Raw genomic sequence first — 15,426 nt, forward strand, 5'->3', positions numbered from 1 at the left:
ATACACATCCCAATTCTTTAACTTTTTCCTGAAACATCTTTTGTTGGTTTTTCTTTTCCTTATGTCTTCTCGATGTATAGGCTATTGTTAAACCTCAAATATGCGCTTTTGTTGTATCCCATAAATTTTGTAATGTTGTTTGTTCTTTCCGGTTTTCTGTAAAGAAAAATCCAAACTCTTTTTTCATCATTTGCACAAATGTTTTCTCTTTTAGTATCCTCTGATTTAACATCCATCTCGTTTTTTTCTTTTATCGCTTCCATTTTATTGTCAATAGATTGTGATCAGCCCATGTATTTGGTAGTATCTCTATTTCTTCAATTTCACTAATCAGTTCCGGATTTATCCATGCCATATCAATTCTCAACCAAGAGTTGTGTGGATTAGAGAAAAAAGTATATTGTTTCTTCTTTGGATTTTTCTCTCCATACATCTCTGAGATTTAGCTCTTGCATCATTTCTGAGAATGTATTTGGTAATTGTCTTCTTTTCTTCTTGTTTTTTTTTTTTTTTTTGCTAATATAGTCTCTCTTGTTGTCCACCACTGCGTTGAAAGCACCCATTACGCATAAATTATCCCATTCTAACTCTATTATTTTCTGATGTAGTTTGTGATAAAATTTCTTCTGGTTTGTGTTTTGTGTGTATATTACCGTTAAGAGCATTCGTTTTTGGGTTGTTGTTATTTCTATTACTAAAATTCTTCCATCTTCATCCACATAAATTTGTTTCGGGTTTAACCATTATTTTATGTACACTGCTATTCCTCTTTTCTTTTTGGATGCCAATGCCAGATGAAATTTTCCTAATTTAGAGGATTCTAGAATACTGCTGTATTTTTTCTTAATATGGACCTCCTGCAAACAAATAATAGCCATATTTTGTCTTTGAAGATTTATCAGTGTTAGTTTTCATTTGGCCGGAGAGTTCATACCGTTGATGTTAAGTGATATCATCTGAATTCCTTCTTCCATCTTACTGTTTGTCGGTAGATTTTGTTCCTTTCTTAGCTCTTATCTCCCTTTGTGCTCTTGTCCTGGCTCCTTCCCTTTCATAACACTCCATTTCCATCCATTCTCTTATGTCTTGTTCGGATATTTTCTGATACCTGATCTTCTTGACTTTTATTTTCTATTTCCTCCTTACTATCTTGTTCTTCTTCTCTGGTTATATAATGGTCGTAGAACTCTTGTGCCTTGTCCAAGGTGTCTATTTGGAATTTCTTGTCTTGCCACGTAATTAACATACCCTCCGGTATGAGCCATCTGAATAGTACTTTGTATTTAAATAGTTGTGAAGATAAAAAGTGATAACTCCATCTTTGTTCCCTTACTCTTCTTGGTACTTGCTTCAAAGTTAGAATTTCTTTTCCCTTATAGATTAATGGTTCATCTCTTGTCTTACTGTAAACCTCGTCTCTAATTGTTTTTCTTGTAAATCTTATATGGACTTCCCTAGGCAGTTTGTGGCGATGGGCGTAATTGGTATGAATCTTGTATGCTTCATCTATATCGTTTTGCATTTCTTGTACATTTTTCTGCAATTGGATCAGCTAGTAGTTCTGCCATCAGTTTTGGAAGATCTTCCTCTTTGCTTTCCACTATATTTTGGAATCTTAGGAAAAATGCTGATTTCTCCAATTCCAAAAGTACTACAGCCTCCTCCAGATTTCTATTTACCATCATCAATTTAGCTTCTTTCTCCTCCAATTTCTTCTCCGTTTGTTCTGTTCTAGCTTCCACTGTCTTTATCTTCTGTTCGTTTCTAGCTATCGTCTCCTGTATTGGATCAATTTTATCGTCTAATTTGCGGATGTCTCCTTTCACCTCTCCCATTTCATCTTTATTTCTTCATGGTTTCTCGTGATTGTTTCTTGCGTCTTCATCATTGTTTCTTGAATCATCATCAGCATTGACTGCACACTTTGTAGGTTCAATGAAGAACCTGATTTCTCACCGCCCAGTATACTTTCCACTGAGCGCTGTCCCGATGGAGATGCCATCGTCAAAGATGTTTTTTTTCCTATTTTCGTGACCATTGTTGTCATGCTCATTATGTTTAACGTTTTAAAAAAATGTTTCCACAATACCATGTATTAATTACAGTTATTGATTTGTTTCCACTCCTTTTTTCTCCGTCTACTGATCTACTTTCTTGTTCCAAATCTATTTATTCTACTTTATTTTAAGAGAGTAATTTGCGATACTTTAAATATAGAGGTGTTCTACAAGCATAAAAATATTTGAGTCTAGGTCACGTTATCCAATGAGGTGTCCAGGTCTTGTTGTGGAAAGATCTGGTGAACACAGTTGTAATGTCTTTGGTTCTCATGAGACCGTTTCTTGTTATCGTCTGGAATGCACATTCCAATCTCTTCCTCCCTTCCCCCTAGTCAGTTGGCAAGCTGTGAGGCAGTGAAAATGAAAGCAGTTTGAATCCACTTCGAAGCTTGATAACTGCATGTTCAGAGCAATTGGTGGAACTTGGCTTCTGCTCTGTTTCCTAGTGAAAATGAAACTTGTAACCTTGTCTTTTAGTATTTCAGATTTCAATAAAACACTTCAACGGCTAAGTCAGGTAAGTAATCTATAACATAATACTATAATTATATGTATAGATATAAATATCTTTTTTATTACAGGTTCTCAAGTTACAATCACAATTGACTCCAAAATTTCTGTTGCAAGTCAGTTGTTAAGTGAACTTATCACCTTTATGACCTTTCTTGCCAGAGTTAAGTGAATCACTGTAGTTGTTAAGTTAGTAACATGGTTGTTAAGTGAATCTGACTTCCCCATTGACTTTGCTTGTTAGGTCACAAAAGGTGATCACATGATCCTGGGATACTGCCACCGTCATAAATATGAGTCAGTTGCCAAGTATTTGACCATGTGACCACAGGGATGCTGCAATGGTTGTGTGAAAAACATTCATAAATCACTTTTTTCAGTGATGATGTACCTTTGAATGGTCACTAAATGAACTGTTGTAAGTTGAGGACTACCTGTACAGAATGCCTATCTCAGTGGGGTCAAATAATTTATTTTCATTGTATTTGTTCTTTTATAGTCATCTCTCATGCAGTGTAATGAAATAAACCAGAGGTTTGTATTATTATATTTCTCAAATATTATTGCATTATTTGTATTAAGAATACTGAAACTTTTAATCAGAAGCAGTATACTAATAATTTCTATGCTTTAAAAACTCCTAAGCTTTTTTTCTTGTCTTTGCAGTGTAGTCAACTGTATTTTTATAATAGAACTGGAGAAAGAAATGAATATAAGCAACATAGTATCAGAGTTAGAAGAAAAAACAGAACTGAATCTAATCGGTAAGAAAATTATGAGTAGAATTTTGCTGTAGAGCTACTTGGTAACAATATGCTTGTTTTATCTATCCCAATCTTTGAAACTAAGGATGAAAAAAGCTACCAGAAGTCTCCCAAGGCAGGATTTTTATTTCAAGATTGCATATTCTATGACATAATTTTTGAGTTCTTTTAGTTATGAATATCATTTTAAAATACAAAAGCCATTGTTTCCTTGTATGTCAAATTGTACAGATATTTGTGGTGCTGTTTAGTAGTTCTGTGTGAATAGTTCAGCAAAGCACAGCACCTGCGGGCAAAGTTACCCAGCTGTTTGAAGGAGTTTTGGAAGAGTTTTGAACTCCCCTGGAAACAGAAATAACCCCATTGTCCATTTGAATGTCGTACTCTGAAAATTCCAGCAGGTTCAGCACAGAGGACAACAGGATAAAGGTCTTGGTGTGTACTGCATTACACATAAGGTATAAGAGCCCTGAGTGAAATGGAAGACAGCCCATTGACTGCTGAGGCTTTCCTCTTGCAAACCTGTTCATTATACATGTGGATTGGATCGCTACATGATGGCAACATCATTTGATTCATCTGTGAAGACTAACTTTATTATGAGTACTGATGTAACAGTGGACACAGTAAATAACAGTGATGTTAATTGCATACTGAAGATATCACAAGCTAATGTACAGTGAAGGCTAATCTTATCAGTAGTTATTAGATATTACAGCTAACTAGTTCTAAATGAGGAATTTCACTTTGAAGTTCCATGAAATGGTGATTGCATAATGATCCTATGTAAGACTAATAGTTTATAGGACAAACAGAAGTTAGTCCATCAAAGGATTTAATAGCCTTTACAACAATATACTTATTAATTTATACATATAAAAGCAAAAACCACTCATGCTGTAATCACGAAATCTCCAGAACCGTAAAGCTTACAAACTTGAAATTTGCCATGTATGTTCCTCTTGGCTTCTAATGCTCACTAAGAAAGGATTTTTCAAAATGACCATCAGAGCATTAGTGAAAAGAATTCTGTTCTGAATGCAAAACACAAGCAGAGGAGTTTCACTTTCAGTTTTACTTTCACACCAGCAACCGGGGATAGGATAGGGGAGGCTTCTGTGGGGCAAGGCTGAGGGAGAGAAGGGGATAGGATGGGAGGCTTCTGTGGGGCAAGGCTGAGGGAAAGAAAGGAATAGGATAGGAGATGTTTTTGTGGGGCAAGGCTGAGGAAGAGGATAGGATAGGATAGGGTTCTGTGGGGAAGGCTGAGCGAGAGAAGGGGAGAGGCCTCTCCTACAGCCTTCCCCACAGAAGCTTCCCTTATCCTATAACTCTGTCCTCTGCTCCTCTGTCCTGGTCCTGTTAGATCTCTCAGCGGCTTTTGATACCATCGACCATGGTATCATGCTGCACCGGTTGGAAGAGTTGGGGGTGGGAGGCACTGTGTTGCGGTGGTTCTCCTCCTTTCTCTCTGACCGGTCGCAGTCTGTGTTGACAGGGGGACAGAGGTCGACCCCGAGGCCCCTCATATGTGGGGTGCCACAAGGGTCGGTCCTCTCGCCTCTCCTGTTCAACATTTATGTGAAGCCGCTGGGCGAGATCATCCGTGGTTTCGGGGTGGAGTACCATCAGTACGCTGACGACACCCAGCTGTACATCTCCACCCCGGATCACCCCAACGATGCCCTTGAAGTGATGTCCCGGTGCCTGGAGGCCGTACGGATCTGGATGGGGAGGAACAGGCTCAGGCTCAACCCATCCAAGACTGAGTGGCTGTGGTTTCCGACGTCCCGATATAGTCAGTTGACGCCATCACTGACTATTGGGGGTGAATCATTGGCCCCCACGGAGAGGGCTCGCAACTTGGGCGTCCTCCTGGACTCACGGCTGTCTTTAGAAGAGCACTTGACGGCCGTGACCGGGAGGATTTTTCATCAGGTTCGCCTGATTCGCCAGTTGCGTCCCTTTCTGGATCGGGACTCTTTACGCACGGTCACTCATGCCCTTGTCACCTCCCGCCTGGACTATTGCAACGCTCTCTACATGGGGCTCCCCTTGAGGAGCACCCGGAGGCTCCAACTGGCGCAGAGTGCGGCCGCGTGGGTGGTAATGGGAGCGACATGGCGTTCCCATGTAACACCTCTCCTGCGCGAGCTGCACTGGCTCCCGGTGGTCTTCCGGGTGCGCTTCAAGGTTTTGGTTACCACCTTTAAAGCGCTCCATGGCTTAGGACCCGGGTACTTGCGGGACCGCCTACTACCACCAATAGCCTCCCACCGGCCGGTACGCTCCCATAGAGAGGGGCTCCTCCGGGTGCCGTCAGCCAAACAATGCCGACTGGCGGCCCCCAGGGGGAGAGCCTTCTCTGTGGGGGCACCTACTATCTGGAACGAGCTCCCCCCAGAGATACGGAGGATCCCGGATCTGCGCACCTTCCGCCGCGCCTTAAAGACCTTACTATTTCACCAGGCCGGCCTGGCCTAATTTTCCCCCTCTTTTATAAAAGATTTTTAAAATTTTAAATATTTTTTAGTATTTATATATTCAATTTTAAATTGGTTTTAAAAGTTTGGGGTTTTAAATTTGTCGGGGCCAAAATTATTTAATTTGATTTTATTCTATTTTTTAAATTTTGTATTGTATGTGTTTTTATTGTTTGGCTGTGCACCGCCCTGAGTCCTTCGGGAGTAGGGCGGTATAGAAATCTAATAAATAATAATAATAATAATAATAACTACTCATTAATTTTTAACCTGTAAGTGTTGATTTATCAAGCCCGATCACATAGTGTTGTAGCGAAGCACGGGTATCCAGCTAGTATTAATATATAAGTACATATAATTCTTCATTGTTTACAGAATCTTGCTGCTGTTCCATGCAGCCTTTTTCTTGTCCAAATGCCCAAGAGTTGCGCCGTTTTCAGTGGTAAGTGTAGCCTGCTTAATTTAGAAAGTTTGAAGTTTACTTGTCATGCTTCTTATTTGGTGTACCATAATTCTTAGCACTGAGAGGGGGAAAAATTAGGAAACAACATAGTATAAAGTCTTACAAACTGATGATGGGATAAAGGTGAGATAATTTCTTATCCAATAGACAGTCCAATGAACTGCTTTTCTAAAATAAAATTAAGGATTTAAAAGTTGATTGCATATTAAACATAATTTTAAAAATGCATATGAGAGGAATTAGTATGATGACAGAATATTTTGCAAGTTTCAATACCAATAGAATACATGTAGCTGATGACTGAATGGTGGAGAGCTTGATGCTTCTCTGAACTTTGTTATTTGCATACAGACATTTCATTACAGGACTAGGTAACATTTTCAGGGCTAGAAAGGGGTGGGGTTTGCTCTCTGTTTATATAAAGTGGCTTGCTCTGTCATTGTTAGTGGGAGTGTTGTTTTCTCCTTGGTAGTTCCTTGATTAGGCTATTGGCTACTGCTTACCTGATTGTCTGAATTGGTAGTTCTTTGATTAGGGTATTGTTTATTGCCTGATTGTTTATCCCTGCTTATCTGGGTATTGATTGCGCAGTGAGGAAATGTTCTAGTTTTGTTGTTTCCTGTACATGCCACTCAAAAGAGACAATAGAAAAGCTAAAACCTTTAGTATATATTTTTACTGAACAAATCCCTTGACATAAGAATTAATGATTAAATATAGTAAAGAATGCTATTGAAGGCATGCAGAAATAGGCTTTTAGATTATTTAAATGATAAAAGTATTATTAATTTTAGAAGGCTATCCAACTCCATAATACTGTGCAGTATTCATGAAAAATAGTTAAAATAATAAAATAATAAAAGCATAAAATACAAATATAATAATCAAATTCATTAGTCTTTGAAGAGATGGGGCAGATAAAGATTTGGATTTTTCTTTATCCCTTTAAAAGTATAAGCTGCAACTAAATCAGTGCTGATATTGTTTTTCTTATAGTGATATTCATGAACCAGTTGCCTGTAGTGGTCATGGTACTCCTGACTCTCCAGTTTCACCTGTAGGTCCTTCCTCTTTTACAATGCAGCATGAAGACTTTTCCTCTGAATTGTCCTTTGAATCAACAACTGTTTTGCCACCTCCTTTCACTGAGCCTGCAACAATAAATATTTCTACTATAAATGTTACTCGTAATCCTTTAATTGAGCTTTCTTCTGGATTTCCTACAAAGTCAACCAATATATTTGTTCCTTCAACCTTGGTTGAAACAATTAATTCAGATTTTGCAAACCATTCTATCCAGCCTATTAGTACTTTTCCAGACGTTTATCCCACAACATCTACAATATCTAATGCTCAGCACTCAACATCAATTTCTTCAGCCATCATGTCCACGTCTTCTTCCATGATCTACACTAATGATATTGGAGGACCAAGTAAAAAAAGCACAGGTAACATTGATTTAAATGAATCTTCCATTGTGACCCTGATATATGCATGTAGTTTGATGAGTATGTGAAAGTACTAGGGTTGTGCATGCTTCAGAAATGAAAGTGCTTTTGATTTCACACAACCACAGTTCTCTACTATTTAGAAAAACAGACCAAGTTTTTTTCAGGCTTCCTGAAAAACTTTAGATAGTGGTACCTTTTTTTTAAGGCTTATGCCAAGTTGTTTTAATGAATGCTGGAGATGCTCTGCTTGTGTAAGGTCAGAAACACTTCTTCCAAGTTATTTTCAAAGAATGAACCACTCTTACTGATATACAGACTACTATGTTTCCCTGAAACTAAGACCTCTCCGGATAATAAGGCCAGTTGGGCTTTTGAGTACATGCGCTAAAATAAGACCTCCCCTGAAAATAAGACCTAGCGAAGGGGTGGGCGTGGTCAGCACAAAAGGAAGCCCTTCCCTTCCCTGGTCACCTCATGGCTGCTTGCCTCCTTAATCGCAGCCCATGGGTCAGCTGAGCCAGTGAGGGCTGGGAGCTGCCTCTCATTTTGTCTCTCTGGGTGCCTGGGGGTGTTTCCTGTAAACACCTCCAGGCACTGCAATTAAGGGGCCACTGGACCCCTTAATCATGGCCCGTGGATCAGCTGAGCCAGCGAGTGGGGCTGGGAGCTGCCTCTCGTTCTGTCCCTGGAGGTGTTCCCAGCCCCGCCCGCAGCACGTTGAGATTGCCTGCTCCTCCCTCCCCCTTCTGCACCTACTGCTGCTGGCCTTGCAAGGGCTCTTGATCAGATCGCTGCCTTTGCCTGCTGCTGGTGCTGTCCCGGCATGTTTTGGAAGGGAGAAGGCACAACTGCTGTTGCTCATGCTTTCCTTCTGTGTGTGCATGTGTGCATGCGAGAGAGAGAGATCCGATCCAACCTCAGAGAGTTACCTGCTGGTGGCAGTGTGCTCTCTCTCTCTCTCTCACACACACACATACAAATACACACATAGAATTTTGATTGGAATGCTGCCTCTGCCTGCTGCTGGTGTTGTCCCGGCATGTTTTGGAAGGGAGAAGGCACAGCTGCTGTTGTCCATGCTGGGGTTTGCACGGCAGCGAGAGACTGCAGGTGTTACATATTGACAGTTTAAGTTTTCCCTCTGGTCTGCTGTTTGAGTGGGAAGAATACTTGAATATGATTAGCTGAGTTTCGTGACAGCCCCCTATAAAAGGACTGGCTGTCAGAGAGGTTCGCTGCTGGATTGTAAATAGTTGCTGAATAAAGAGCTGTTGTCTGAAGCCTGTCTCCAGTCTCTTCAATCTACCTACTTAACACTGGCGATGAAGGTGGGATTCTGAAAAAGCACTGAGACCAAAAAAGAGCTGACAACGAGACAATCCAGCCCGGCGGCAAAAGCAAACAGAGTGTTGTGACTCTGACCCCCGAGCCCATCTTATCGGAGGGAGAAGACTCCGAAAGTGAAGGAGAGGAGTTGGCAAGGCCTCCCTCTCCAGGACCCTCCTCTCTGGCAATGCCTCAGGTGTCCTTCGAAGGAGAAGAGATAGGCCAGGAGCCAGGCACTTCCGAGCAGCTGCAGTTAGACAGCGACGGAGATAAGTCTTGGCTGGATCCCCGACAGCGTCGGAAAGACAAGCACACGCAGCAGAGAAGGAGGCATGCCAGAGATTAAGCTGAGTCACTGGACCACATCCCACAGGGGATAAAAGGGAGTGTGGTGGCCATTCAGGCTTTGTAACGGATAAAACGGAAAGCTAGCAAGTCATTCTGCATTTTTGGAACTTTGTTTTATGCTCTGCTTGGACTGATTTTTTGGACTGGACTTGACTATTCTTTGGCTTTTGTGGACTTTGATGTTTTCGGTCGGAGGAGATAAACCTCCCTTTGTAAGTAAAGACTGTTGGCAAGCAGCCACTGGGTTGCTGCCAATTCTGTTATCAAGGGAAATTATTGTCTGCTGGTTTATTTTAACTCTTGGTCGACTGCTGGTGTGCATGTGTGAGACGGGGACAGAACACAGTGGCGATCTTGCGCGCCAAATTCTAACACAAGGAATTGTGTGCAAGCATGTCTGCGTTCCACTCACCTGCACCCTTTGACCCTGCGAAGGAGAAATGGGGCACTTATATGACGAGGTTTGAGTGCTTCATGGAAGTGAATGACTTTCTTGGGTTGTCGGACAATTGGAAAAGAGCGCTGTTCCTGAGCCACTGCAGGCATGACGTATTCAACACCGCTGAATCCTTGTCCAAACCAACTCTGGTACAATCTGTACCATGGCAAGTGCTGAAAAATGCACTAAAGACCCACTACGCTCCTGCACCATCTAAAACAGTGAGGCATTATGAATTCTGGCATCAAATGCAGCAGGACGGAGAATCTATCAATCAATATATCGCTGCACTACGAAAAGCCGCTGCCCACTGTGAATTTAGAGACTTGGACAATATTTTAATTGACCAAATAATTTGTGGCGTAAAAGACTTCCAGTTGCAGCAGAGACTTTTGGCCAAGACCAATCTGACGTTGTAGGCCGCGTTGGATGAAGCAAGGGCAACTGAGTCATCAAACAGAGCAGCCGAGTCCCTTCAGAAACTTGCTACCACCACGGCAGCAACAAAACCAACAGCTACAATACATAAAAGCCGTCATCAGGACAAGGAACCCAAAAGCAGCAAGAATGAGGTCTATCACATGGAAAGGAGGAGACCCATAGAACAAGAGAGTAAAAGGCAACCATGTGCCAGCTGCGGGGATCAACACCCTAGAGCATCCTGCCATTACAGGGATGCCATCTGTCGCCGGTGTGATAAAAAGGGGCATTTGGTGAGAGTTTGCCGAGCAAACCTGCCCATCAATCACCAAGCCACTTCAGACGTTCCTAAATCAGAGGTCCCAAGACTATCTAAGTGGGAAACGTGGAAGCCAAAGCGTGAAACTGTCAATGCGAGAGCACCAGAAACAAACTACCAAACAAGAATAGGGCAGGCAAGCACACCCTGCAGGAAGAAATTACATGTTATTGTGCAAATTGAAGGGTCACCCTGTGACATGGAAATTGACACAGGGTCATCAGTAATGATCATCTCCTGGCAGGTGTTGAAGGCTGCAGTACCAAGGATCCAGAAAAAACAGCTAGAGCGCCAACATTTGCGGCTCAGCAACTACCAGGGGAATCGGATCCCTGTCATCGGTTGCGGAACCTTCAAGGTCCAGTTCAACAAATTCCTGAGTAACCCGTCCTTAACAGTTGTTGGTAGAGACCTCCCAAACCTCTAGGTTTGGACTGGTTTGAGTCCCTCGGACTAGGAGTGACCGGCATCAATGCCATTGCCAGCTCATGGGCCGATGACCTGATCCAGGAGTTCCAAGACATGTTTAACCCGGAACTCGGCAAGTATGTGGGCACTCCCATTTCATTTAGTTTAGACCTCAGGGTAGCGCCAATTTGATTAAAGCCCCAGAGGGTTCCTTTTGCCCTCAAACCCAGGATAGACAAGGAACTAGTTAAACTTATCTGGTAGGGCATACTTGAGCCAGTTGACCATGCTAAGTGGGAGACCCCTATTGTCACACTGGTCAAAAGTGATGGTTCTGTGTGCATCTGCGCTGATTATAAGTGCACATTGAACAAGGCACTACAGTAGAGCGCGTACCCAGTACCCATAGTTCTGCACCTTTTGCATTCCCTGGGGCCCGGAAGAATTTTTGCAAAATTGGACTTCACACAGGCGTATCAGCAGCTGCCTGTAGATGGTGCTACCGCTGAGGCCCAAACCATTGTAACGCACAGGGGGCATTCAAATGTCACTATTTACAATTTGGTGTTAGCGTTGCCCTGGGACTTTTCCAGAGTGTGATGGAAAGGCTGTTGCAGAAAATTCCTGGGGTAGTGCCATACTTCGACGATGTGTTAATTACTGCTGGTGATGAGCAGCAACTTCATTCCCATCTGAGGGAGGTGCTGTCAAAATTAGGGCTGCAGGGCTCCAAGTAAAGGGCAGCATATGTTAGATCTGAGTCCCTGAAGTAGAGTTTCTGGGGTACAGAATAAATGGGGAAGGCATACATCCTACCCAAAGCAAAGTCAGGGCAATTCAGGAAGCCCCCAACTCCACGGAACGAGACTGAATTGCAAGCTTTCCTGGGCTTGCTCAATTTCTATAGCGTCTTCTTAAAAAATAAAGCCACCATTGCTGAACCACTCCACAAGCTACTGGCCAAGAAGAGCCTTTGGGTCTGGGGGCACAACGAAGCTGCCGCTTTTGCAGCGGTGAAAAGCCTCCTTTCTGCTGACAGTTTTTTAATCCAGTACAATGACACTCTGCCGTTGGTACTGGTTTGTGATGCCTCTCCCTTCAGTGTGGGGGCTGTGCTTAGCCACCGTCTCCCTCATGGGACCGAGGCCCCGTCTCCCTAATGGGACCGAGGCCCACTGGATAGTGTCCTTTTCCAGGACGCTATCCAGTGCGGAGAGAAACTATAGCCAGCTGGATAGGGAAGCACTGGCTGCGGTGGCCGGGGTCAAGCAGTTTCACAAATATTTGTTTGGGAGGGATTTTGAATTGGTTATGGACCACACACCTTTATTGGGACTTTTGACGGGTGACCGCCCTATGCCGGTGGCCTTGTCACCCCGTTTGGGTGACCCCGAGATGGGCCATCTTCTTGTTGACGTACTGCTATAAACTTGTTCACCGGCCCGGAAAGACCTTGGGACATTCCGATGCCCTCAGCAGATGCCTTCTGCCTGACTTATTGGACGACCCGACCCCGGGCATTCCTGTTCTCCTCATTGACTGCCTGGCCTCTGGCCTCATGACTTCTGCTGCTGTGGCCAAGCACTCGGTTAAAGATGTGACATTCAAAAAACTTTTGAACTAGGTTTGGAGGGGATGGCCAACGGGCCTGTTTGGCGCAGAATTTAAGCCTTTGTGGTTCGTCAACACGAGATATCGGTGCAAGGGAGTTGTTTACTATGGGGAGACCGGGTAATTATACCACCAAGTCTAAGGTATTCTATACTAAAAGCATTGCATGAGGGACATCCGAGGATTGTCCGCATAAAAGCCCTGGTCCGAAGTTTTGTGTGGTGGCCCAACATGGACCAGGAAATACAGGAATGGGTAGCCTTGTCAGGAATCGTGGCCCGCTCCCCCTAAAGCTCCCATCCAAGAGTGGGATCACACTAGAGCCCCGTGGTCTAGAATTCACATCAATTTTGCTGGGCCCTTTCATGGCCAAACCTTCTTAGTTGTTGTGGACACCTACTCCAAGTGGCTGGAGATAATCCTAATGGGCACCACTACTGCAGACGCAGTAATCAAGGTGATCCGCAAACTATTTGCCACACACGGTCTGCCCAATGTCCTCATCTCAGACAACAGCCCGCAATTTATGGCCACCCAATTTGAGGGTTTTCTGGCAGAATTTGGGATATGCCATGCCCTCATAGCACCCTTTCATCCAGCCAGTAACGGGCTGGCTGAAAGGTCTGTAAGGTCTGCCAAGGAGGTATCAGGCAGGTTGGCACCAGGAGACTGGCAAGAGCAGGTAGACAAATTCCTCCTGTACCAACACATAACACCCAGTGTGGTCACAGGAAGAAGCCCAATGGAGCTCTTGATGGGTCGCCGGCTTCAATCAGTCTTAGACCGACTGCACCCAAATTATGCCCCTGAAACAACAAAAGAATCGCAAAACTGCACCAGGTCCTTTAGCATCGGGGACCTGATTCACTCACAAAACTTTGCGAAAGGATCCCTATGGCTACCTGGCAAGATGGAAAAAAATCACAGGGCCCAATTCGTATATAGTTAGGCTTAACGATGGGCGCCAATGGAGGCGGCACATAGATCAACTACGTAGCCGCCTCAATCAAACTAAAGAAAATCTAGAAATTGAATAACAGGAATTTAACTCTAATCCCTTCCTAGCAGACTCAAGCCCGATGGAACCAGAGAATGCACCTGAAGAACTGGGAATCCAGCGATGCACCTCTTGCAAACCAATTCCCGTAGAGTCCAAGGCCCCACCCGAAAGTTTCCAGGACTTTCCATGGGTGGAGCAAGAGGCAGCAGTAGGCACAACCTCTCAGCCTGCCGCCACACCAACTGAGCCGTGCAGGTCAAGTAGAGCTACCAAACGCCCAGCCTACCTGTGCAACTATGTATGTAAATTGGATTGCTCCAACTAGAAGGGGAGGGGTGTTAGATATTGACAGTTTAAGTTTTCCCTCTGGTCCGCTGTTTAAGCGGGAAGAATACTTGAATATGATTGGCTGAATTCCCTGACAGCCCTCTATAAAAGGACTGGCTGTCAGAGAGGCTCGCTGCTGGATTGTGAATAGTTGCTGAGTATCCGGCTGCAAACTCTCCCTTTTTACGTACATCTTTCCTCCTGTGAGATTATTATCACTCAGCTTCTATTGATTTGCTCTAATTTCATCTGAGCCCCCTTGTCGGACGGTGACCTGGACAGTACAGTGTGGGTGCTGAGGGAGTTGGCTGTTATTAACATCTATCACCGGCGAAGACGGACCATCAAATTCTTATTCCCATGTCCATCTGGCCCAGCCACCGTGAGAGGGTGGCTTGGAAATTTCCCTCCGAATGTCTTAAATCAGTACAGGACTCCTTCCACTGCCGTGAGAGGGCAGTGGAGCCCAGTTTTTTACCTACACTGAGATCCATTCTTCTGTTCCAGGACTTTTTAGATTAGGTTGCCTGGACCCTACCCAGATACTTCCCCATCCTGGTTGATTTGATGTATTTGGTGGCGGAGCCTTTTGCACTGCAAGACTCCCCCCGTCACAGGCCTGGCCCTCCTCACTATCGAGGCCCTACCTTGATGACGGGCTTTGGAACCCCAAGAGGTGGCATGTTGCGAGGAGGGGGTTGAGGGGTTTCTTGGGAAAGCTTTTAGAGAAAATTTTAAGGGGTTCCAGGAGGGGGGCAGGTTGTTTCTTGGGTGGACCTGGGGGGTCCCATTGGATCAGGGAGCTGGCCTGTCGGATGGCATTGGCGGGGAGTGCGGGGAGTGTGGGCACGGGAGAGTGAGGGTCGTTCCATCTCCATGGTGGTTAGGACACATATGGGTGGAGTGAACAGAGGGCGTAAGGACATCAGGGGGACGTGCCCATGCTGCTTGCAGCGGGTTCAGCGTTCCAGCCCTCATGGCTCTGCTTGTGTCACTGGGAGGTTAGGAGTGCGGAGCCCGGGATTCAGACTGGTGTATGTTAACATCAGGTCCGTTGTTAGTAAGGCTCCCCTCGTGCGAGATCTGATAGATGAGGGGGGTGCAGACCTGGCCTGTATCATGGAGACCTGGTTGGGGCCGGAGGGAAGGGTTCCTCTCTGATTTATGTCCACCAGGCTTCCATATTCTACACCAGCCTTGACTCCACGGGAGGGGTGGTGGAGTGGCAGTTGTTATTAGGGAAGGTCTTAGTCCTAGGGAGGTCACTGTCCCTCAGATAGGCGGGTGTGAATCACTTCTGTTGAAATGGGACCCTGGAGTACAGTCGGCTCTGTTGATTACGTACCTGTCTCCCAGCTGCGTGTCTGCAGTCCTGCCCGCACTGCTCGAAGTCATAGCCGAACTGATGGTTGAGCTCCCCAACATGATGATTGTGGGAGATTTTAATCTCCCGTCAGCCGGTGAGACATCTGAGTTGGTTCGGGAGTTCATGGCCTC

The 15,426-nt window shown here is 44.4% G+C and overlaps 1 protein-coding gene across 8 annotated transcripts in view; it reads left to right on the forward strand.

Moving 5' to 3' along the window:
* Positions 1 to 15,426, forward strand: part of ADGRG2 (adhesion G protein-coupled receptor G2) — a 220,965-nt gene that overhangs the window by 167,350 nt on the left and 38,189 nt on the right. For 7 of the 8 annotated variants that reach the window (XM_087871373.1, XM_087871377.1, XM_087871374.1 and 4 more), the window contains 5 exons: positions 2,538 to 2,577; positions 3,070 to 3,104; positions 3,237 to 3,334; positions 6,193 to 6,259; positions 7,277 to 7,728. In XM_087871373.1, the coding sequence (XP_087727499.1) occupies positions 2,538 to 2,577; positions 3,070 to 3,104; positions 3,237 to 3,334; positions 6,193 to 6,259; positions 7,277 to 7,728 (692 nt within the window). The remainder of the gene's footprint in view (positions 1 to 2,537; positions 2,578 to 3,069; positions 3,105 to 3,236; positions 3,335 to 6,192; positions 6,260 to 7,276; positions 7,729 to 15,426) is intronic. The other variant, XM_087871379.1, reaches the window with a different exon arrangement.

The sequence above is a fragment of the Pantherophis guttatus genome, chromosome 5 (assembly GCF_059756535.1).
Source record: "Pantherophis guttatus breed Tessera chromosome 5, ASM5975653v1, whole genome shotgun sequence".
Taxonomy (NCBI): Eukaryota; Metazoa; Chordata; class Lepidosauria; order Squamata; family Colubridae; genus Pantherophis; species Pantherophis guttatus.